The sequence below is a fragment of the Scomber scombrus genome, chromosome 16 (assembly GCF_963691925.1).
Source record: "Scomber scombrus chromosome 16, fScoSco1.1, whole genome shotgun sequence".
Lineage (NCBI taxonomy): Eukaryota > Metazoa > Chordata > Actinopteri > Scombriformes > Scombridae > Scomber > Scomber scombrus.
The window spans coordinates 5,373,864-5,397,205 of record NC_084985.1 but is presented as its reverse complement, the minus strand read 5'-3'; the positions used below and the strand labels follow the sequence as shown (position 1 = coordinate 5,397,205).

General features: G+C 35.7%; 2 protein-coding genes across 2 annotated transcripts in view; one reads left to right on the top strand and one right to left on the bottom strand.

The window, feature by feature from the left end:
• LOC133995871 (uncharacterized) overlaps positions 1 to 4,209 on the bottom strand; it is a 33,534-nt gene extending 29,325 nt beyond the window's left edge. Inside the window, exons 1-2 of the mRNA XM_062435384.1 lie at positions 4,148 to 4,209; positions 2,654 to 2,812 (exon numbers count right to left, since the gene is read on the bottom strand). Of these exons, the coding sequence (XP_062291368.1) occupies positions 2,654 to 2,702 (49 nt within the window). The 5' untranslated portion in view covers positions 2,703 to 2,812; positions 4,148 to 4,209. The remainder of the gene's footprint in view (positions 1 to 2,653; positions 2,813 to 4,147) is intronic.
• A 9,359-nt stretch (positions 4,210 to 13,568) lies between these two features.
• Positions 13,569 to 19,820, top strand: LOC133996493 (major histocompatibility complex class I-related gene protein-like). Its single transcript, XM_062436080.1, has 8 exons — positions 13,569 to 13,631; positions 16,593 to 16,859; positions 17,087 to 17,365; positions 17,466 to 17,768; positions 18,516 to 18,626; positions 18,904 to 18,922; positions 19,009 to 19,069; positions 19,551 to 19,820. The coding sequence occupies exons 1-7, from the start codon at positions 13,577 to 13,579 to the stop codon at positions 19,028 to 19,030; spliced, it is 1,056 nt and encodes a 351-aa protein (XP_062292064.1). The 5' UTR covers positions 13,569 to 13,576; the 3' UTR covers positions 19,031 to 19,069; positions 19,551 to 19,820.
• Positions 19,821 to 23,342: the final 3,522 nt, after the last annotated feature.

Genomic DNA, 23,342 nt, shown 5'->3' with positions numbered 1-23,342 from the left:
TGGAGACTAACTTTAACTAAAGTGAACACATTTAGTAATAAAAACAGATCATCTAACGGTAGAGAAGATGTATACTGCCATGTAGACAAATCAACCATAATTAATCCTCTTACAACAATAATCTGAGCTTTACCAATATATATGCATTCAAACAATATGAGTAAATGTTTACAAATGTATGTGTAAAAAGAGTTACAGCTGTTACTTGTAGTGGAGGAGCAATGTGTGTTAGCAGACTGAGACATAAATCAGATATTTACACTTTGGTTTAAATTGGGAGAAATAAACGTTAACATGTTCATAGTTTAAACACATCACACTCAAACTATGGAAGTAATCACAACAAAACAAACCAATAAACCACAACATTAAAACATGTTTTTTCAGCTGTGACCTAGTGCAGAATCTTCATAAATGTTTCTAAAACGAAACTGTCAAACTAATTGTGAGTGAAAGCATTAGTAGTTCAACATATAAAGTTTTATAATGTTTGGTTTCAGCTTTAAGAGCAGTTTAAAGTGCTGAGTATCATCATGTTTCCCATTAATGGATTTAATGCTAATGATCATCAATGGCAGTATACATTTGATATCAGCAGATAAAAGATGCTTGAATGGAGTAACATTGTGACTCTTTGGTGTCTGGTATCTGCTGCAGTGATTCATCTCCATGCGTTCAATATTTTGCAAGTTAGTGATGAGCTTGTGATGAAAGTAGAACATTTAACAACCTAAGATCCAGATATTATAATTGGACTGATTGAGACTAAACAAAAGCTAAAAGGAGAGTGAATATTGACCCTTTATTGGCCAGGAAGCCAAAAACACAACTCAAAATACAAATAACTGCTGGATGTGTTAATATGCCTTTTTATCTTGGCACATTTGCCAAAATAACTAAGGCAGATTTATTAATCTTACTTATTGTGATTTCATAAAAGGTTAGTAATAATTGACACTGTAAATATTCACATTTAAATCTAATCAAAATGTTAAATCTTGATATAACTATCTGTTCGCTGCTATGGGATTCTTAAAATGGAACAACATATGTTGAGTTATGTTGCAACTCCTATCACAATTTTCTCATGTGCCTTATTTGCTTGAAAGTGACAAAATATCTTAATTTTTCGAGAAAAAAAAGATTTTATTATATTATTTAATTTGATTAATCACATTTTCACAAATCTTTAAATGATTATATTAAGTAGGAAGATGTTATTGTACGTTGAACTTGAAGAAAATTTGGTATCTATATTGAAGTCTTCCTGGTTCTTTACAATTTGAACAATCCTTCAGTTCTATCTCAGGTCAATTTCTTCTTGCAACCACACCCAGAGAGGACTTTAAACCTGTTTTTCGACACACACAGTGGCACAAAACAGCAGAGTTACTAATTTTCTGTATGATTGATTATAAAACTACAAACTACAAATCAATAATTTCTTACAGCTCCTAAAGGGTACCTAATATATTTTCCAGGCCATTTTAGAATGTCTTTGGAGAATAAGCATGAGTTGAGTTATTTTAACAACTCTTTTGTTTTGCTCCACTGCAAACCAAGCATAGAAATGTACTGATAAAAATATCTTCAATTTCCACATTGCTCAGGGCAAAAGGTGCATTACATTCATTTCAGGTAGGTGTATATGAATGTTGTTTTCTTCTCTCAGATTTTTTCAGGCTTATTGGCAGGTGGCAGGTTTGAAACATTGAGATGTTATTATGCACATAAAGTTCAAAATAGTTAACTGAATCAATTTTCTTTATTTTGGAGTTGAACTAGCCATCACTGAGAAACACAAAGCTAGGTAGCCTAAGTAAAAAAATAGCTATGCATTTTGGTGTGTAAGCTTCCTGTGAGTGTGACAGTAACAGAAAAACTAGTGATAAAAATAATTGACAGTGAGGATGTCACATTTAGTTGCTGGCCTTTATGATTAAAATAATATTTATTGGGAGATTCAGACCTGTGGCAGATTACTGTGCCCTTCATGTTCTCCAGTTTCAAAGTGGTAAACATCCAAGACTGGGTGTGGCAATCCTGAAGTGACTATACTCCACCTTTAAACTGTTCACCTGTGACTGGCAGACACATTTCGAGAGACTATGCATGTAATTTAAATGTTTTACCACTGGAAGATTACAGACTCAGGTCCCCTTCCTGACTATAGACCTATCGCTATTATTAATTAGAAAATGAGAAGAAAAACCCTTTTGCTGGATGAACGTGTGTGCTTCATTTACTAATCAGACCTAAAGTGAAGACAAATAAAACCAACTGAACCATTTTAGTTTGGGAATCAGAGAGCTTAACTTGTGGGTTGATATTACACCTGTTATTTGTCCTGAAGTGCACTGATGTAAGATCAGATCAGTCCCACAGCTGACGGGTCCAATCAAAGAATAATTATTATCGCTGCACATAATTACACTAATTCCAATAAGGAAGGAGAATAAAGTAACTAGAAGCACCTTATGTCTTTAATATAAACGATTCATGTGTCAATTCATCATGTAAAGTATCTGCATTTTAATTTAACTGACTTTACGTTGGCATAAGTGAAAGTAATTTCAGTGACATGGTGCACCACTCCTGAGATAAAACAGTTTAAGTTGGTCAAAGAAAGGAAAGGAATGAAAAGTGATCTTACCTGTAGACGCAAGGTGACAAAACAGAAGCAACACAATTAGTCTCTTCATCTTGTTTTGAGTTAAGTTGAAGTTCTGTCTGAAGGGTGTGAGCAGCAACAGCTAAGTGCAGCTCAGCAGATTGGCGACAGATATCGATCGTGAAAAAAACACAGCGAATACTTCCATGGCGGAAGTAGATAATAGATCCATGTTTCGGGTTGGAAACAAAACAAAAAACTTTATTGAAACACACAAGTCTTTAAGTTCTTTCCATAAACACTCCGACAACCAATAGTTTTTCTCTAAACCTTATTTGTTATATTTATTTAATTGCCATAATTGTCATTAATAAAAGAAGCCAAGGAATGTTTTGAATGACGTCTTGAAAATGAACTGTGTCAACATCGATGTTGAAGACCTTTATTTTTTTTAATTTTGAGCTCATTTCTTGTAAAAGTGTTTTGTTAAACTGCAACACACAAACTGAGTGTATTTTTCCATCTTCCATATTACAGAATAATATGAGGTTGCAACCAACTTTGTTTTAAAATTACAAATAATTAAAAATATTTCTAAAAAATGCTTAAATATTTGGTCCTATTAATACAACATAATAGCTTTATGGCACACAGTAAAACATGCTGATCATATTTATATATTCAGTTTGATTTTTCTGACCAACAATCAAAACCCTGAATTTGAGTTTACTGTCATGGAAACTGTGGAATTGCAAATATTCACATTTTAGAGGCTAATATCAATAAGTATTACTCTTTCATCAAAAATGACAAAAAGGTTTAATCAATTATTTAAATTGTTGCCAATTAATATAATGCCAGTTGACTAATCAATAATCTTGTATCAGCTGTAGAGTCCTGCCATTGGGGTCAATAGGGGCCCAACAACAAGCTTTTGCTTTAGGGCCTCATAATAGGTCAAACTGACACTCTTTTTAAACCTTTAAGATACATTTTATTTGTATTGTTTCAGAGAGTTTATACATTTGTGTTGCACTGAAGATAAAAATCACTGCCAAAAGAAAAAAAAAGATCACAAGCAACAACCAACAAAGACTTTAAAACTCATTTTTTTATTAAGTTAAGTCATTATGTATCATGTTTTGTTTTTGTAGTTGTCTGCCTTCACTTTCTCCCTTCTCTTGGTGATAGGTTGTCTGGTCGAGACTACCAACCTTCCCATCTCCTTCTGACATCAAATGGGTTTATATGATAAATAATAAAAAAAATAATAGACCTACAATCATTAACCCGACTGTGGACAAAGTGGTAAAGTCCAAGACTGTCTGAGATTTTTGAGTTTATTTCCTCTGATAGATTCAACAATTGCGTAGAACATTAAAAGTTTCTGAATGACATGAATGAAAGTTTTTGTTCTTATCAACACAACACTGACTTTAGGGAAATAAGACAATATAAATCTATATAAATCTATTTATTTGCCTTTCTAGAAATCAACCTTCTTTCTGACATCAAAACATCATGACGATCACTTACAGTATAGAGATCTATGCAGGTGAACATTTCCAAAAGCAACTGTGTTAGTCTTCAATGGAAACAGGCTGTTTGTAAGAATTTATTTTTAAATGTTGAGAACTTTAAGTCAGGAAACTCTTTGAGTTGGTGGAGGAAATGTTCTGTCAGCTGTTTCTCTGGTGACTTTCACAGTTATGTTGCCCTCTAGTGGTGATATAGAGAAATACACAGGTCACAAGATTCAGTGTACTTTTTTATGGAAGCCCATTTCCGCCACTGTGATGAAAAAAATAAATCCTGTAAGTCATTATAATGAGAAACTAACTCATAATAATGACTTAGTATCTCAAAATAATGAAAAACTAAGTCATTATTATGAGACAGTTTCTCATTATTTTGAGATACTAAGTCATAGTATGTAAACTGTCATTAATACTTATATTTCTGTCAATGTTGACATGTCAACAATCCAGAGACGTCTGTAGGTGACTTATCCCACTGAAATCTCAGTTATGAGGAAAAAATAAAAAATGAACTAAAAACAGAATCCAGTTGAGCAGGTTTCTTGTTACTGTGGGAAGCTGAGAGACTGAGATACAACAATTCCAATGCAGTCATGTGAATCCTTTCAACTAAACTTATTACCTACGTTGAAAATGTATCTAAAGTGGTTTGTGCATCTGTGTCCCACCATGATCACTGTATCTTGTCGATGTCTACTGTGTTGTATTTATTAGCAGGAAAAGCTGCAGCTGGAAACATTATTAGCTCTTCAGGTGAAGAAATGCATCATGTTTAATGTGTCAGATTCTGTGTTACATGATACGATGTGTTTTGGACTTTAGCAGCAGACAAAGTTCAAACATTAGCAGAAAATATTTAAATTTAGTTTGAATTCTTGAGCCCGTGTTCACATGTAAAGAGTCATTCACGATTTTTTGTAATAATTCATTCTCAATCAGGCACTTTGAAACTGCCTCAATGTATGAATTGTGCTTTTTCTTTTAAAGAGCATCTTATCTGAGCTGCTGTTACTTTCTTAGTTGTGTCACTTCAAATAACATTTACTGATTTTGGGACCAATTTCATTCCTTTAAACAGCCACTCATGTTACTACATGCTATTCAACTTCTGGCAAAGACCAAATAAAAGAACACACACACACACACACACACACACACACACACACACACACACACACACACACACACACACACACACACACACACACACACACACACACACACACACACATACACATACACATACACATACACATACACATACACACACACACACACACACACACACACACACACACACACACATTTCCTGCATTTTTCTGTTAAATCTGATCAGACAGACAGAGAGATAATACGTTGGCTCCTCCTGGTAGCAGATGATACTCAGCTACATTAAATATCCATTTTATTCCATGCACTGCTGACCGTCTTTCCTCCTCTGTGTATTTTAACGTCTTTATCAAAGCAAGATGAAGGGGATTATGTTGTTTCTTCTCTTTTGCCATGTCGTCTCTCCAGGTAACATAATAATATTTTAAACAATTGTGTCTATTTCAACATTACATAACATAACTCAGATGTTAACATGTCTATTCACTGCCAAATATGTTTTAAACACTGTTGTACTTATAAACTTGTAAAGCAACTCTCTTCTTTACTAACACAATCACACACTGAAGTTACAGTTTTTTATAGTGTATACAGTGGACTATAACAATACATGTACTGAACTTAATAAAGGAGTGGACAATTAGTCAATACTGGCAGTATTTAAAATGTATGAAAATCATGGTATTCCTGCTATGCAGACAAACTCAGAAGGATAACATGGAAATGACTGTCAATGAAGCAAATATAACCAACTAGCTTCAAAGAACAGACTTGTATTTATTTTCTCACAGACAGATAAATATCTTTATGATAAACTTCCTTGAGAACACTTACAGTATCTGCTTTATTCTACTCAGAAGAGCCCTTCTGGGGCATGGGGGAGTCCGCACTGTATTCAAAGCCAATGTAACATTGTTTTATGGCTGCAGCATTACATCAAATAGAAAATCAGATGTCCTGTGTATTGTTACCACCCAGCTCACTAGAGGAGATGGAAACAACATAGAACCAGTTGGTATGGGTATTTATTAGCATCAAATATGACAAATATGGTTTTTCACGTTATTTCAGTTACTTTCAAATTTGTTTATCATTGCATCATCTCTACGGACGCCATGTTTTTTCAACTATTCCTGAATAGTCTTAAGTGGTCTACATATGAAAAAAAACAGTGAAATCTGCCTTTATTGCATTTTCACAAACAGAATGAAGTTTTCCCAATTCTGAAACTGTGTTTTAAAGAGACTTTGGCCTCTCTGAGGTAATGCAGTCCATATCTTACCAGTCTAGGTAGGTGGTACTATACTTTCTGTTGGAATATATCATTAAGACCAAATTAATTATTTCCTGGATTTGTATCACTATAGTCCCTAAATGTATGTATAAGATACAGGAAATGGGATTCAAAACGCAAACATATTTATGGCGGAGGAAGTTTAAAAAATGGATTAATCAAATGAAATAATACAATAAAATCACATAAATCTCTAAAAATTAAGATGTTTTGTGATTATGCCTTGATTTATATACTTTTCTCATCATATGTTGATTCTCTTTCAGGAATATCATGGCAGTATATAAAATGTTGACCAGTGAGGGTAATAAAGCTGATTTAGTCATTAGGGCAAATGTGTGAACAAAGAAATTGCCTTTTACCATATTTAACATTAATTTGTATTTTGAGTTGGTTTTTTGGCTTCCTGGCCAACAGAAGGTCAATATTCACTCTCCTTTAAATTTGGTTTCAATCAGTCCAATTATAATATCTTGCTCTTAAGTAGGTAAATGTTCTGCTTTCATCACCAGCTCATCACTAACTTTTTGTGTCTGAGGTTTCATGCTAGGCAAAATACTGAATGTAGTTAAATGTAATTATTATGACTATGGATATGAACTTAAAACCCTTAAAACCTCTTTCTCTTACAGTGAAACACTCGCTGACAATTTTGTTCACATCGTCCTCTGGAGTCAAAAACATCCCACAGCTTTTGGCTGTTACGTTGGTTGATGAATTTCCAGTAGGTCACTGTGACAGCATTGGGATGAAAGCAGAATTCACACACGACTGGATGAAAAAACTGATAGAACACGATCCACAACACTTGGAGTGGTACACTCAGAGGTGTTTGTTTAACCATAAAAAATACAAAGATCAAATCAACATTTTGAAGAATCAACTGAACCAAACTGGTGGTAAGTATAAGTACTGAAAAAATTTAGTTTTATAAACACACATTTTAATGTTTTAAATGTGTGCGACTCTTTCCAAATCGGTGGTCAGTACTAATATTAACATATAACTTCCCTGAAAAACTGAGCAACAAGGTTTTGAATTTGAATCTCACCCTTGTTTTGTGTGTGTGTGTGTGTGTGTGTGTGTGTGTGTGCGTGTGTGCGTGTGTGTGTGTGTGTGTGTGTGTGTGTGTGTGTGTGTGTGTGTGTGTGCTGCCTTTCTTGTCATGTTTGATTTATTCTGGATGTTTAAAGCAGGCTCACATAGACTGCAGCCACCTGTAAACCTCTGTGGGATCTCACTCTGCTCTCTGTCTCTCTCAGATGTCCACATCTTCCAGCTGATGTTTGGCTGTGAATGGGACAATGAGACTGGAGAGATTAATGGATTTGTTCAGTATGGTTATGATGGAGAAGACTTCTTAGCATTTGACCTGAAGACACTGACATGGATCGCTCAAAAACCACAAGCTGTCATCACCAAACATAAGTGGGACAGCGATAGACTTGAAAATAAATGGTGGAAATACTTCCTCACCGACTGTTGTCCTAGGTTAGTGAAGAAATATCTGGACTATGGGAGGAGCTCTCTGATGAGAACAGGTAGAATCACATGAACTGATGTAGTTTCATGGACCCAATATTTAAATGTCTCTTCTGTTTCTAACCTCACCCCCTGCCTTCCTCCCCCTTGTCTCTCCAGAGCTTCCCTCAGTGTATCTCCTCCAGAAGACTCCCTCCTCTCCAGTCAGCTGCTTCGCTACAGGTTTCTACCCTGACAGAGCCATGATATTCTGGAGGAAAGATGGAGAGGAGCTTCATGAATACGTGGAACTTGGAGAGATCCTCCCCAACCATGATGGATCCTTCCAGATGTGTGTTGAGCTGGATGTTTCATCAGTCACACCTGAAGACTGGAGGAGGTACGAATGTGTGTTTCATCTCTCTGGTGTGAAGGACAACATCATCACCAAACTGGACAAAGCAGTGATCAGAACCAACTGGGGTAAGATATAAATACTGACTTTACAATTTTGTTGCCTCAAAACATTTGTTATCCAATTAAACATACACATGTGATTGATGTGAATATTTTGAAGATGTTAACTCTGGGTTCTGATTTTACAATCTGAATGAGTTTGAAACAAAGTTATCAGTCCTGACTTCCTGAAGCTGAGAGTTAGTTAAGTCCAGTTAACAAATGTACTTGTTACTTTATGACCTACTTAAAGTACTTTGGTGGATGTAATGAGAACCAGTTTAAATCTAGTGGTGTTCCAGCACATGGTTAGGAGCACAGGTATTTAGCTGAGGTAAGTTCCTCACCTGCACCAGTCTGGTCATCAGAATACGCTCCATTAGGAGGAAAGGAGCAGTTGAGGTTGTGCTATTGCTAATCCAGCAACACACTTTTGCACAGTCCACCTGCCACCTGCTTAGGTGGTCAGGAAAAGGTTGAGTCAGTTGTGTACAGAAACCTCAATAAAGTTACACAAAACCCTTTATTCATGATTTGTATGGAACAAATTAAAAAATCCCCAAAAAATCAGAAAAAAAGATATGCAATATGAAAAATGCTGGACCAAATTTTTCTTTTTACTTTTAATTTTACTTCTATTTATTATACTGTAAAGAAATAATAGTATGAAAAAGGCAAAGAATAAAACTTCAGTATTACAATAACAAAAACACAATAGGTGTAATACAACACAGACAGGGGATAAGTTCAACATAGACACAGGATGGACACACAGAGGTCAGAAACTGTAATGTGGTATAAACCTGCAGATGGTGATTGTATGGATTATTGTGATGCCAAATTAAACCATCAGATCAACATGGACAGTAATGTGAATTTCACTTAAAAAGAGACATTATGTACTTTTGGCAGTATATAACTGAGCTGCTGTAGTCATGTTTACAACTCTGCACATCCTGAACAATAATAAGTTTCCTCATCAGTAAACTCCCAAACTGTCATTGCATCATGATGGAGAAAGCCCTGTGCTTTAAGGAGATCAAAGTAACTAATATGATTTGGAATAATGATGTTTGATTATCACACATCAGTTTAGATAATTATAGCACTTCATACTATCATTATGAAGTGCTTTGAGAAACTGGTCCGGAAGCACGTCACTTCAAATCTTCCACCCAGGTTTGACCCTCACCAGTTCGCATACAGAGCCAACAGGTCCACAGAAGACGCTATAGCCACAGCTCTCCACTCTGCTCTGTCCCACCTAGAGCAGCAGGGGAGCCACGCGCGGCTACTCTTTGTGGACTTCAGTTCGGCGTTTAAGACCATCATCCCCAACAGACTGGTGAACAAGCTGTCAGACCTGGGAATATCTCACTCCATCTGCCTCTGGATCAAGGACTTCCTGTCTGACCGCTCCCAGAGGGTGAGAATAGGCCCCCACATCTCCTCAGCGCTCAGCCTAAATACTGGATCACCTCAGGGCTGTGTGCTGAGCCCCCTACTCTACACCCTCTATACCCACGACTGCACCTCCGTCCACTCCAGCAACAGCATCATCAAATTCGGTGATGATACCACTGTGGTGGGGCTCATCTCTGGGGGGGATGAGTCTGCATATCGGGACGAGGTGGAGCAGTTGTCAGTGTGGTGCACAGAAAACAACATGGCACTGAACACTACCAAGACAAAGGAGCTGGTCATAGACTATAGGAGAAATAAAACCGACACTCCGCCCCTGTTCATCGGCGGGGACTGTGTGGAGAGGGTCACAGACTTCCGGTTTCTGGGAGTTCATATGGAGGATGACCTGACCTGGAGCATAAACACCACTGCTATCATTAAGAAGGCACAGCAGAGATTGGACTTCCTGAGAGTACTCAGGAATAATCAACTCTCACAAAAACTGCTTGTGTCCTTTTATTGTTGCTCCATAGAGAGCATTTTGACCTACTGCATGTGTGTGTGGTTCTCTAGCTGCACAGTTGCAGAGAGGATAGCACTCCAGAGGGTCATCACCACAGCCCAGAAGATTATCGGCTGCCCTCTCCCCTCCCTGAAAGATCTGTACAGTTCCCGCTGTTTCAGGAAAGCTCGCCATATTCTCAGGGACCCATCTCACCCAGGACACTCGCACTTTGAGCTGCTGCCCTCAGGCAAACGCTACAGGACATTGAGAGTACACACAAATAGATTTCAAAACAGCTTTTACGCTAAAGCCATAAATGCACTAAACTGCATTAAATAATGGCAATTATTTATTTATTTTTGTTTCTGCACTTTAAAGACGGCATCTCAATTTCGTTGTGCTTTGTACAATGACAATAAAGACTTTCTATTCTATTCTATTCTATAAAGTGCATAGTCATGCTCCTGACACACTGTGAATGTTGTGTTTTGGTTCCAGTTCCTCCCTCAGAGTTCCCTGCTGGTCCTGTTATTGGAGGTGTTGTAGGACTGCTGCTCCTGGCAGTCTGCATCACTGGAGTCTTCATCTGGAGAAGGAGAAATAATGGTGAGGGACAACAATACTCTTCAAGCCATTTTAACTTCACTGTTTTAACATATTTCAGCCAACAAATTCAAGCTGACATTTAAGGAAAATATGTATCAGATTTTTAAACTCTGTGAAATGAAGTGACATTTTTGTGCATGTGTTTTGATTGTTTCAAAAATTGTTTTAATTGTCATTTCGACCACAAGAGGGCACAATTGTACCACTACAGTGTTATAACTAGGACTGAAAGCAATATTTTTTTTCCTCCTGGTGAGTTTTAATTTCTCCGTGTATTGATTAAATTAATTGATCAAAATACAAAGAAGACATGAATGTTAGTCAATCAATGTTAGATAACTAACAAACTATATATTTTAAAATAATAATTGAATTCACCTGCCAAAACATTTTTCTCCCTGATCTTAAGTAATAAACACAGGAGACAAAATAATATGGATCAGACTTATTTTCATTCCATACTAATAACAGCGTAACCTGCCTGATGGTCAGTAGCATGACCTCTAACTGGAGAGTTATTCAAAAGAAAAACAAAAATAAATAAATGCAGAAATCAGCCAAATGTAAAGTATGTCACATGTATTAGTGTTTTCTTTGTTTGATTTTATGAATTCTGACATTTTATATTTTTAAGTGCTGTGCAAATACTGTATGAAGAATCTCTCCTCTGTTTCCTCCTGAAACTAACTGTATATTGATAAAATACTCTCATAAATATACAGTGAGTCCATCTTTGTTAAAAAAAAGTGAGTCAAGTGAACCAGTATAGTTACAGGAAACAGCTGCCACTGAGGATTTATTGAATATTGTTTGACTTTGTATTTGTCTTTAATGAAAAGACAGAAAGTCTTTCCAGTAAAGATTTTGAGGAGAATACTGAAGTCATATAAAGATTCTGTAGCATCAATATTTTATTTTATTTTTCACCATAAATATACATGAATAACTTGTTTTAATGAATGTTGAGATGTGAAGTCACAGAATATCATCAAACTAAAGTGTGAATTCATAGATCAGATTTATGAGTTTCAGGTAATCATTGGATGCAGTGAAGAATGATATCTGTGAAGATTATCTGAGAGCTGAAGAGTGAATCCTCCACTGCAGGAGTAACAACATCTGGAGAGAAGTGATGCTGCTGTCCAGCTGTTTCCTCAGACCTTTGGTGGAGATGAATCACTGCAGCAGCTACCAGACAACAAAGAGCCACAACGTTACTCCAGTGATGCATCTTTTATCTTTAGATATCAAATGTATACTGTCTTTGATGATCATTAGCATTAAATCCATTAATTAACTCAGCACTTTAAACTCTGCTCTTGAAGCTGAAACCAAACATCATAAAACATTAAATACACCACTACTAACGCTTTCACTCACACTTTGTTTGACAGTTTCATTTTGGAAGCACTCATGTTTTTACACGTACATTTGTGAACCTTTCCACAATTTTATACTATATAAATATATTTTTACACCTAATACATGTTATCTTATATAATTGTCATCATTGTAATTCAGACAAATGTTATTGTTAATGCTGAAATTATTGGTGTTAAGAGTATTAATTCAAGTAATCTAATGTACGTTATTGCATATTGCCAAAAAGGAAAATTGATTTGTCTCCATGACAGTATACACCTTCTCTAAAGTTATGTAATCTGTTTTTGGCTAATTGTGTTCAGTTCATTTAAAGTCTATAAATGAGTTAAAATTAGATTTAGAGAAATATATTTTTACAACTTTATTTTTATTGAGGCGCTGCTACATTTTCATTTCATTTTTGTTGTAATTTTTTCCCCAAAAGGGGTTTATATTTACCTTCAGTTAATAAATAAAATCATCATTAAAACCTGAGGAAAGAAACACACTCACACACACGCACACGCACGCGCACGTGCACACGCATGCACACACACACACACACACACACATACCACAAATGTTGGTCAACTCATATTAATAATGAACCTTGTGACTTAGAGTGTCTTCTCTATATCACCACTAGAGGGCAACATAACTGTGAAATGTCTCAGCTGTGACAGTCTGTCACCAGAGAAACAGCTGACAGAACATTTCCTCCGACATTACAAAGTAATTTTTGTAAGTGATCTTACAAGACTTTTGAAGACTTTGCTGTTGCTTTTGATTCATTCAAATTTGATTTGTTTGATTCATTTCTTGCATTGCACTGTTACTATTATCATTGTATCTTATCTGTCTCATTGAATTTGAGCATATTTTTCTTTGATAAGTTAAATAACGATTTTTAATTGTACTAAAATTTTCTTTCATGGTGTGTTTCTTTTGAGCTATTCATTATTTTAATATTTAATTTAAAGCACTTGCACAGTGAACTTGCATATTTCTTTGTTTTGTACTTTAAGCTGTCGAATTTAAATATTTGCTCCTGGAATAAAATGTTTGTCTGGACATATTATTGATTTTTTTTTAAAGTGTGCTGGGCGGCTGCTGTAATTTGATACTGGTGACCAACTTTGGTCCCACCATCCCACACAACACACGACGAAACACAAAGGAATCAAAACGGACTGGTTGTCACTCGACTGGACTCCTCAAAAAGTCATAGTATGAAGAAGATGGAGTTCGTTTTTCTGCTTATCTTCTTTCCTGTCACACTTTCAGGTGAGATTAACGTTTTAAAATGCGTAGAGTGTAAGTAACTGTATTAACCCTTAGATGCATTAGTGGGGTCAAAAATGACCCCAGCAGTTGTTTTTTTGCAATATCTTTGTAATTTTAAATTTTTATCGTTTAATCTTCCATGTATTCCTCAAATAGGTTGTCTTTGACACGAGGCCATTTGGATTTGTATCTAATTGTTATATTTTTTAAGTAATTGCATTTTTTGTATCAGTACCACACTCTTCCATACGCGGGGTCAAAAATGACCCCAATCATTTTCTATGGAATTTCAAGGGTTAACCCTAGGAACCTTTGATTTTTATCAACTGTGACTGTCAGGTATATTTACTGTCGATCCACACATCTAATGCCAGCAGTCTCGCCACCCCTAAAGATTATTTTTTCACAGCAACATACATGTATTATTAGTACAAGTATTATCATCATTTTTATACCTCAGAATATATATGCTGTTATAAAATATGAACTTAATTTCCACATACATGATTTTTGTGTGATATAGTGTTGTGTTATCATCATCAAATTGTAAAGCGTCCTTGGATATGTGAAAGGTGCTATATAAATCGCACCTATTTTTATTATTATTATTATTATCATATTACTTTCTAGTAAGCTAACACTAGCTAACTAAGAAAGCTAACATTACTGCATTTGTTGTGTAGAGAAGCAGACTCTCACTATGATGGTTAGGGTTATGACAGGGCCAACAGAAGAGAAAGAGGTGTAAGATGTGTGCAAAGCCACCAATAGTTGCTGGAATTGCAGTGACCCTGTGTGCAGTGCTCACAGCCAGAAACAAGTAGTTTGTAACAGCTGCTCACAGTGAGAAGACGCGTGTGTGTACATGCATAGACAGACAGACGGACACACAAACAATGAATGTTGAAGTTGTGTTAGCATGGAAAACATGAAATCATTCTTGTGTTATAATATTGCATTAAATGCATTGATTCTAATTGGGATACTTTTTGGATGTTAACCGTTTTTGACCTTTTTAAAAGCTGGGATAAAAATGTTGTAAAAAAGTGATAAATTACCATGTCAAACATGAAATAATTCTTTTGTTGACCACAATATAATACAAATCATCATCTTTAACCAAAATGAAGTACATTTCTTAAGTTTACAGCATAAAACGCATTCATTCTAATTGGGGTCATTTTTGACCCCACTCATGGAAGAGTGTAGGTAAGGGTAGGTCATGCATCTAAGGGTTAATGGCCGAGTGTTATATTTCACTTTAAATTTAGACGAGCCGACCTTTTTTTAATAAGTCACCTTTTGTAAATGGTTCTAATAGATAGGCTACTTATAAATACGTAAATAAATGACTTAAAAACGCAAACTGTTCAGCTCAATTTGCGTGGCTTTATAATTAGAAGTGGTGCGCATACAGCTCTGTTGAACATAAATCAGTTTCATACTCACAGCAGCAGCCATCAGTCCGAAGCTTGGACCAAAATGATCTTATAGAAATACGTGAAATGAGGACGACCTCTTAAGAGACACACATTCCCATTCTCTTCAATGAGGAATTGTGTCCAAATTTCTGACTAGTACTGTGTTGCTTCTTTCATTTCTCTCCGATATCTATTACATAACCTGCAAGGATGTCCATAAAGAGCCATTAATGCGATTACATCAGGTCTGAAACATTTTAGCCTTTCCTGAAAAGTGATCGTATTACCAGCTGTTGCCTGAATCTGAGTGAGGTTATAACAGCAGTGATTAAGAGTGAAGACATTTCAGTTAAAGGCAGTGTTACTGAGTGAAATGCAATTAAAAATGATTGCTATGTATTTGTATGTGCAATGTTTTTGGAAAATGTTTAATAAGGACCAAAATAAATCACCACTAAGACCACTAATGTTAGCAGTGGTCATACAATGCAATACAATTAAATTCTAATCATGTAATATTTCCCTGGCTCTGCGGATCTTGTCAACTCTTAAATCGCCCCTGCTCATACCGTAAACTCAGATTATCAATATAATACAGTATGTAATATAATCACCAGTCAAGTAGAGGAGGAGTGTTTACATTTTGTATCTGGATTTGTTTATTTGTTTATTTGTAAATATACAGTGAATAACACCAATGCATTTAATGTTTTATAAGACCACCTTTAGGAGCATTGCATTAACGGAAGGAGAAAACTATTCAGAGATATTTTCTTCAAATAATTTGCTCTAATGGTAATGGAAATCCTATATATATATATTACTATTAAGTATCTTACGTTGAAGATATTTACCTCATAATTTAGAGGTTAATTTTAATTATCATCAAGTTATTTTGTAATAATGAGGTCTTTATCTTGAAATCATCAAGTTAAATAAACTCATTATTTATTATTTTACTTTCATACTGATGTTATTGAACATTATTCAGATAAGTGACAATTATGAAATTATTCCATCAGATTTGTAAAATGTTGTTTTATTTTTTCAACCACACCAACACAGGTTGCTGGGCTTATATCATAGCAGCTTCCTACTGTACTAATAACTCATATTAATTATTATGATTATATAAAGGTTTTAAAAACTGTGATTAATCAAATTAAATAATGTGATAAAATCACATACATGTCTAAAAATTAAGATATTTTGGGATTGAGTTGATTTATATACTTTGCTCATCATATGTTGACTCTCTTTGATGAATCCCATAGCAGTGATATTTATATAAAGATTTAACATTTTGATTAGTTTTAAACATGAATGTTTACAGTGTGTAGTCATTATTAACCTTATATAATATGATGATCAGTTAGGTTAATGTAGCTGACTTAGTCATTATGGCAAATGTGCCAACAAAAAAATGCCTTTTGACACATCCAGCATTTATTTGTGTATTAAATTGTGTTTTTGGCTTCCTGGCCATTATTATGACTATAGATATGAACTTAAAAACCCTTAAAACCTCTTTCTCTTACAGTGAAACACTCGCTGAAGTTTTTCCTCACAGCGTCCTCTGGAGTCAAAAACTTCCCAGATTATTTGGCTGTTGGGTTGGTTGATGAAGTTCTAATACTTTATTGGGACAGCATCAGGAGGAAAACGGAGGCCAAAGAGGACTGGTCACAAAAAGTCTTGGACAATGATCCACAGCTCTTGGAGTTGTACACTCAGGAGTGTCTGTTAAGCCAATACAAATACACAGCAAAAATTGAAATTTTGAAGAAGCAACTGAACCAAACTGGAGGTAAGTAGAAATACTGAGAAAATAAAAAAGTTGAGTTTTTTACATATCGTTCACGTATACAGTAAACACACATATTTAAACACATACACAGTTTGTGTTGGTCTTGTGATGAAGAGGTATCTTTTCCTCATGTTCCTCGAACTTTCTTCTCTAAAATGAAGCCTCACATAGACTGCAGCCACCTGTAAACCTCTCTGGGATCTCACTCTGCTCTCTGTCTCTCTCAGATGTCCACATCTTCCAGCTGATGTTTGGCTGTGAATGGGACGATGAAAATGGAGAGAAAAATGGATTTGTTCAGTATGGTTATGATGGAGAAGATTTCATAGCATTTGACCTGAAGACACTGACATGGATCGCTCCAAAACCAGAAGCTGTCATCACCAAACACAAGCGGGACAGAGATAGACCCAACAATGAAAGGTGGAAGTACTTCCTTACCGAGCATTGTCCTACGTTGGTGAAGACATATTTGGATTACGGGAAGAGCTCTCTGCTGAGAACAGGTAGAATCACATGAACTGATGTAGTTTCATGGACCCAATATTTAAATGTCTCTTCTGTTTCTAACCTCACCCTCTGCCTCCCTCCCCCTTGTCTCTCCAGAGCTTCCCTCAGTGTCTCTCCTCCAGAAGACTCCCTCCTCTCCAGTCAGCTGCTTCGCTACAGGTTTCTACCCTGACAGAGCCGAGATATTCTGGAGGAAAGATGGAGAGGAGCTTCATGAGAACGTGGAACTTGGAGAGATCCTCCCCAACCATGATGGATCCTTCCAGATGAGTGTTGACCTGAACCTTTCATCAGTCACACCTGAAGACTGGAGGAGGTATGAATGTGTGTTTCATCTCTCTGTTGTGAAGGACGAGATCATCACCAAACTGGACAAAGCTGTGATCAAATCCAACTGTGGTAAGATAGAAATACTGACTTTAAAATGTTGTTGCCTCAAAAAATTTGTAATCCAATTAAATAAACACATGTGATTGATGTGAATATTATGAAGATGTTAACTCTGGGTTCTGATTTTACAATCTGAATGAGTTTGAAACAAAGTTATCAGTCCTGACTTTCTGGAGCTGAGAGTTAGTTAAGTCCACTTAACAAATGTACTTAAATTACTTGGTGGATGTAATGAAAACCAGTTTAAATCTAGTGGTGTTGCAGCACATGGTTAGGAGCACAGGTATTTAGCTGTGGTAAGTTCCTCACCTGCACCAGTCTGGTCATCAGAATACGCTCCATTAGGAGGAAAGGAGCAGTTGAGGTTGTGCTGTTGCTAATCCAGCAACACACTTTTGCACAGTCCACCAGCCACCTGCTCAGGTGGTCAGGAAAAGGTTGAGTCAGTTTTGTGCAGAAACATCAATAAAGATACTCATGCTTATTGATGCATGCTTGGATTTGTAATCATATTGACAACTCTCTACATCATGGACAATAATAAGTTTCCTCATCATAAAACTCTCACAGGATTCCCAAACTGTCCGTACATCATAATGGAGAAAGCCCTGTGCTTTAAGGAGATCAAAGTAACAAATGTTATTGTCACTAATGATGTTTGATTATCACATATCAGTTCTGATAATTATAGGTGAAACTACCTAAAGTGCATAGTCATGCTCCTGACACACTGTGAATGTTTTGTTTTGGTTCCAGTTCCTCCCTCAGAGTTCCCTGCTGGTCCTGTTATTGGAGGTGTTGGAGGACTGCTGCTGCTCCTGGCAGTCTGCATCACTGGAGTCTTCATCTGGAGAAGGAGAAATAATGGTGAGGGCCATTTTAACTTCACTGTTTTAACATATTTCAGCACATAATTAAACTATTTTAGGAAAATATTTATTCTGAATCAATAAAACAAATAACAGTGTAACCTGGCTGATGTTCAGTAGCTTGTCCTCTAACTGAAGAGTTATTGTCTTACCTTTTGAAATAAAAGCAGAAATAAATCAAATACACACAGTTTTCTATAAAACATGTATTGTTTTCTTTGTTTCATAAATTCAGACATTTCAAATGTTGAAGTAATCTCTCGTCTGTATTTCAGGATTCAAGCCTGCAAACTGTGAGTATTCTGTCTTTTTAGATAGTTTATCTCTCTCTGCAGCTAATAGTTTAAATTGAATTACTGACACTTTGTTCTCTTTCAAAGCTTCAGACTCATCATCCACTGAAACTTCTTGTTTCAAAGATGCATCCCTTAACTGATCACAGTGAGTATTTCATCATGTCATCACTGTCTTTGTAAAAAAAAAAGAAAGAAAGAATGAAAAAACTGTTTGGTTGATTTGAAAGAATCTCTCAGTGAAGTGATCCAGTATAGTTACAGGAAATAGCTGACACTGCGATTTTATTGTAATACTGATTTAAGACCAAAATCAAACATATTGCTTATAATATGAAATCAAATACTGTTTATTATCACCACTAATGGTGAACTCAAATGAAGATTCTGTGGCATCAATATGTTATTTTATTTTTCACCATGAATTTAAATCAACAATTTAATGAATGTTGAGATGTGAAGTCACAGATATCATCAGGAAGTCACAGGATACATCAAACTAAAGTGTGAATTCATAGATCAGATTTATGAGTTTCAGGTCCTCAGTAGATGCAGTGAAGAATGATATCTGAGAAGATTATCTGAGAGCTGACAGAAGCATTAATGTTGATGTGAATCCTCCACTGCAGGAGTAACAACATCTGGAGAGAAGTGATGCTGCTGTCCAGCTGTTTCCTCAGACCTTTGGTGGAGATGAATCACTGCAGCAGCTACCAGACACCAAAGAGTCACAACGTTACTCCAGTGAAGCATCTTTTATCTTTAGATATCAAATTTATACTGTCTTTGATGATCATTAGCATTAAATCCATTAATGAAAGACATGATGATACCTAGCACTTTAAACTTCTGCTCTTAAAGCCGAAACCAAACTACTAAAACATTATATGTTGAACTACTAATGCCTAAAGTTTCGTTTTAGAAACATTAATGAAGATTCTGCACTAGATCACAGCTGAAAAAACATGTTTTAATGTTGTGGTCTATTTGTTTGTTTCGTTGTGATTACTTCCATAGTTTGAGTGTGATGTGTTTAAACTATGAACATGTTAACGTTTATTTCTCCCACTTTAAACCAAAGTGTAAATATCTGATTTATGTCTCAGTCTTCTAACACACATTGCTCCTCCACTTCAAGTAACAGCTGTAACTCTTTTTACACATACATTTGTAAACATTTACTCATATTGTTTGAATGTATATATATTGGTAAAACTCAGATTATTGTTGTTAGAGGATTAATTATGGTTGATTTATCTACAGGACAGTATACATCTTCTCTAAGGTTATATGATCTGTTTTCATAACAGTGGGAAACACACTAGTGAAGTTTGTCTCTGAGTACTAAAAGCATGAGATTAGTTTTTAAAATGTTCATTTCAGTTATCAAAATGTGTGAGGATAAAATAAAAAATGTATGCAATTACAAAAACACATATTTCTTCATGAATTCGGGTTTATTCATGATAAAGTACATTGAATCTCTTTGATTTAGAGAGTGTCTTTCTCTATATTACCACTAGAGAGCAACATAACTGTGAAATGTGAGTCACCAGAGAAACAGCTGACAGAACATTTCCTCCAACATTACAAAGAGTTTCCTGACTTAAAGTTCTCAACATTTAAAGCTAAAGTCTTACAGACTGTTTCCCACTGAAGATCAGACCAACACAGTTACAGTGAAATTAATATTCAACTTTTTTGTTGTGTTCTTAAGATTTAAGTACTTGCAAATTGTCATCAAATGTACATTCACACAAATGTTACATACTATTCATTAGAAGGAGAAATTGACTCTTACACATGCATGTCTATATTCCTAATATAATGACAGGTTCATTTCAAAGAAATTTCATTTGATTGATTGGATTTCTGATTTGCATGTTACTGTTTCTGCTGTCCAGCTGACACGATTTATGGCCAGGGACACTACACCAACATCCAACCAATGTTTCTATGATGTGTCCTCCATCTCGTGGTCCTGGTCTTCAAAGAGAAGCTTCAAATGATCTAATGAGAGGGATTCTTCAAGACCAAATAGAGACCATCAGGCAATTATTTTCTTTCTATTCAATTAATTGTTCATTGTATAAAATGTCAGAAAATAGTGAAAAAGACCAAGTTAACATATTCAGATTACTTGTTTTGTCAGACCAACAGTTAAAAATCCAAATATGTCAAGTGTAGTATTATGGAAAACTGAAACTAGCAAATATTCACACTTGAGAAGCTGGTACCAACAAATTTGATGAAACTTTGGCATTAAAAAACTGATTAATAATCTGATAATTTGGCACTCAATAACGTCATTAAACACCTGCAGGGAGACACAGAGACAGATGAGAGACAAATACCAACTCCCAGATGACAACAGGGGTCTTCACAACAGTGTAGATGATATGATGAAATACTCACTTTGATCAGTCAAGAGCTGCTTCTTTGACTGAATGAGTTTCAAATGATGATGAGTCTAAAGCTATAAAAGAGAAATGTCAGTTGTTCAATTTAAATCAGTGGTATCAATTTATACAGAGAGGGGGGCAGACAGATGAACGGACTACTTACAGTTAGCTGGTCTGAATCCTGAAAAATAGATGAAAGACTCCATTATTAACATTTATAATGTAATGTACATTAGATTTCATAATTTAAGCAATTACTCATAAATGTCATGGATTTCCTCTTTAATTTTAGAGCTAATTTATACAATACATCTCAGTCCCTCATCATCATTTTTCTTTTTCCAGATGAAAAGTCCAACAATGCAGACTGCCGTACAAAACCGCCAATAACAAGACCAGCAGGAAACTCTGAGGGAGGAACTGGAACCCAAAGAAAAAAATAACACTTTGTTTCTACTAATAGATGGATCTGATGTTAAATTAATCCACTTAAATCATTTAAGTATATATAGGAGAAACATTCAAAATCTAAATTAATATAATAATTATAATGATAACATTAAAAAGATCAGTTAGAAATAGTCCAAGCAGAAACAACAACAGTGATGATGATGTTTGATGAAGAGTTGCAGACAATCAGCACATCCTCAGCAGGTAAACTACTTATTTTACTTTTGGCTCAGCATGACTATCCCCAAAACAATGGACAAACACCATAATGTTAGCGGACCTGAAGCTGAAGTAGTAGCGTTCAGTTGAGTCTAAAGATGGTGCTTTCTGCTCACAGGGATTATTTTTATATAATTCTACATCATTATCTGACACCTCAGCCACTTTTCACATCAACATCAGACACTGTGACATTATATATTATATTTAAAATAAGTAACAAGCATACTGTAATAGTCCCCTTTAATCACTGTATATTACACTGCTGTGGGTTGTTCTGGAGTATAAATTACCTGTGTGGTTGTTTAATTTGGACAACTTGTTGCTTAAATTGCATTCAAAGAATCACATTGGCTGGATAAAACTTAACAGGATTATCTCATCCTGATGAAATCATGTTAGCCTGAATTAGTTAAACCACATCTGAAGAAGATGGCCCTGACAAAAATGACACCAAGGTTTCTGCAATGCTGAGTCACTGAATTGGCTAGTGAACCAAGATTGTTCGAAATTTGGTAATTAAATGATTAAATTAGTGTTTTCTAATCTGTAATCTTTATTGGCAGGACAGTATCAAACGTCTGTGCTTTCCAGAGCTAAATCACTGTTAAATACTTATGTCTTATGATGTGACAACACTGTGGTTAAGGTTTGGTAAGGTTTAGGCACAAAAAAACTTGGTTAGGTTTAGGGAAAGATCATGGCTTGGATTAAAATGATAACTTTGGTGTTGGTTGGTGTGTTAAAGCAGAACAGAAATTGAAATGAAACATTTCTTTGTTCAGACTCCACAGAAAGTTAGGAGACCTTTGTTGTCATGGCTAAAATTATAACCACTGGGTTAAGGTACGTAACTACGACAGGACAATCATAGCTATGTAGACTCACTGTTGCTTTCATCCATCCATCCTCTGGGTCATAATTACTAGATGGCATCCTTCACTCAGACACTCTTTTTTTTGAGAGGACAGTCTCAACACACAGATGAGGAGCAGCATTATTAGCTTCTTGATCTTGTTTAGTTAAAAGAGTGGGGGGGAGTGTGGGGGTGGGCATAGAAGGGAGGAGGGGTTGTTGCTGTTCAAGTTTTTTCAAAGTGCTGTGTGAAATGCAAGAAAGGTAAGAGTAGCTTTAAGCGTTGTATAAATTCCGTCACCAGGTGGTGCTGTAGAGTCAGTAAGAAATGAGTTGTGAAAATGTCGAGAGAAGAAGAAAACTCATTCACAGCATGAGAGTAGCTCATGCTGTGAATGGGCAGTAGTAGAATGGGGTGGGCATAGGAGCGAGGAGGGGTTGTTGCTGTTCAAGTTTTTTCAAAGTGCTGTGTGAAATCATAGACTGTATATATAA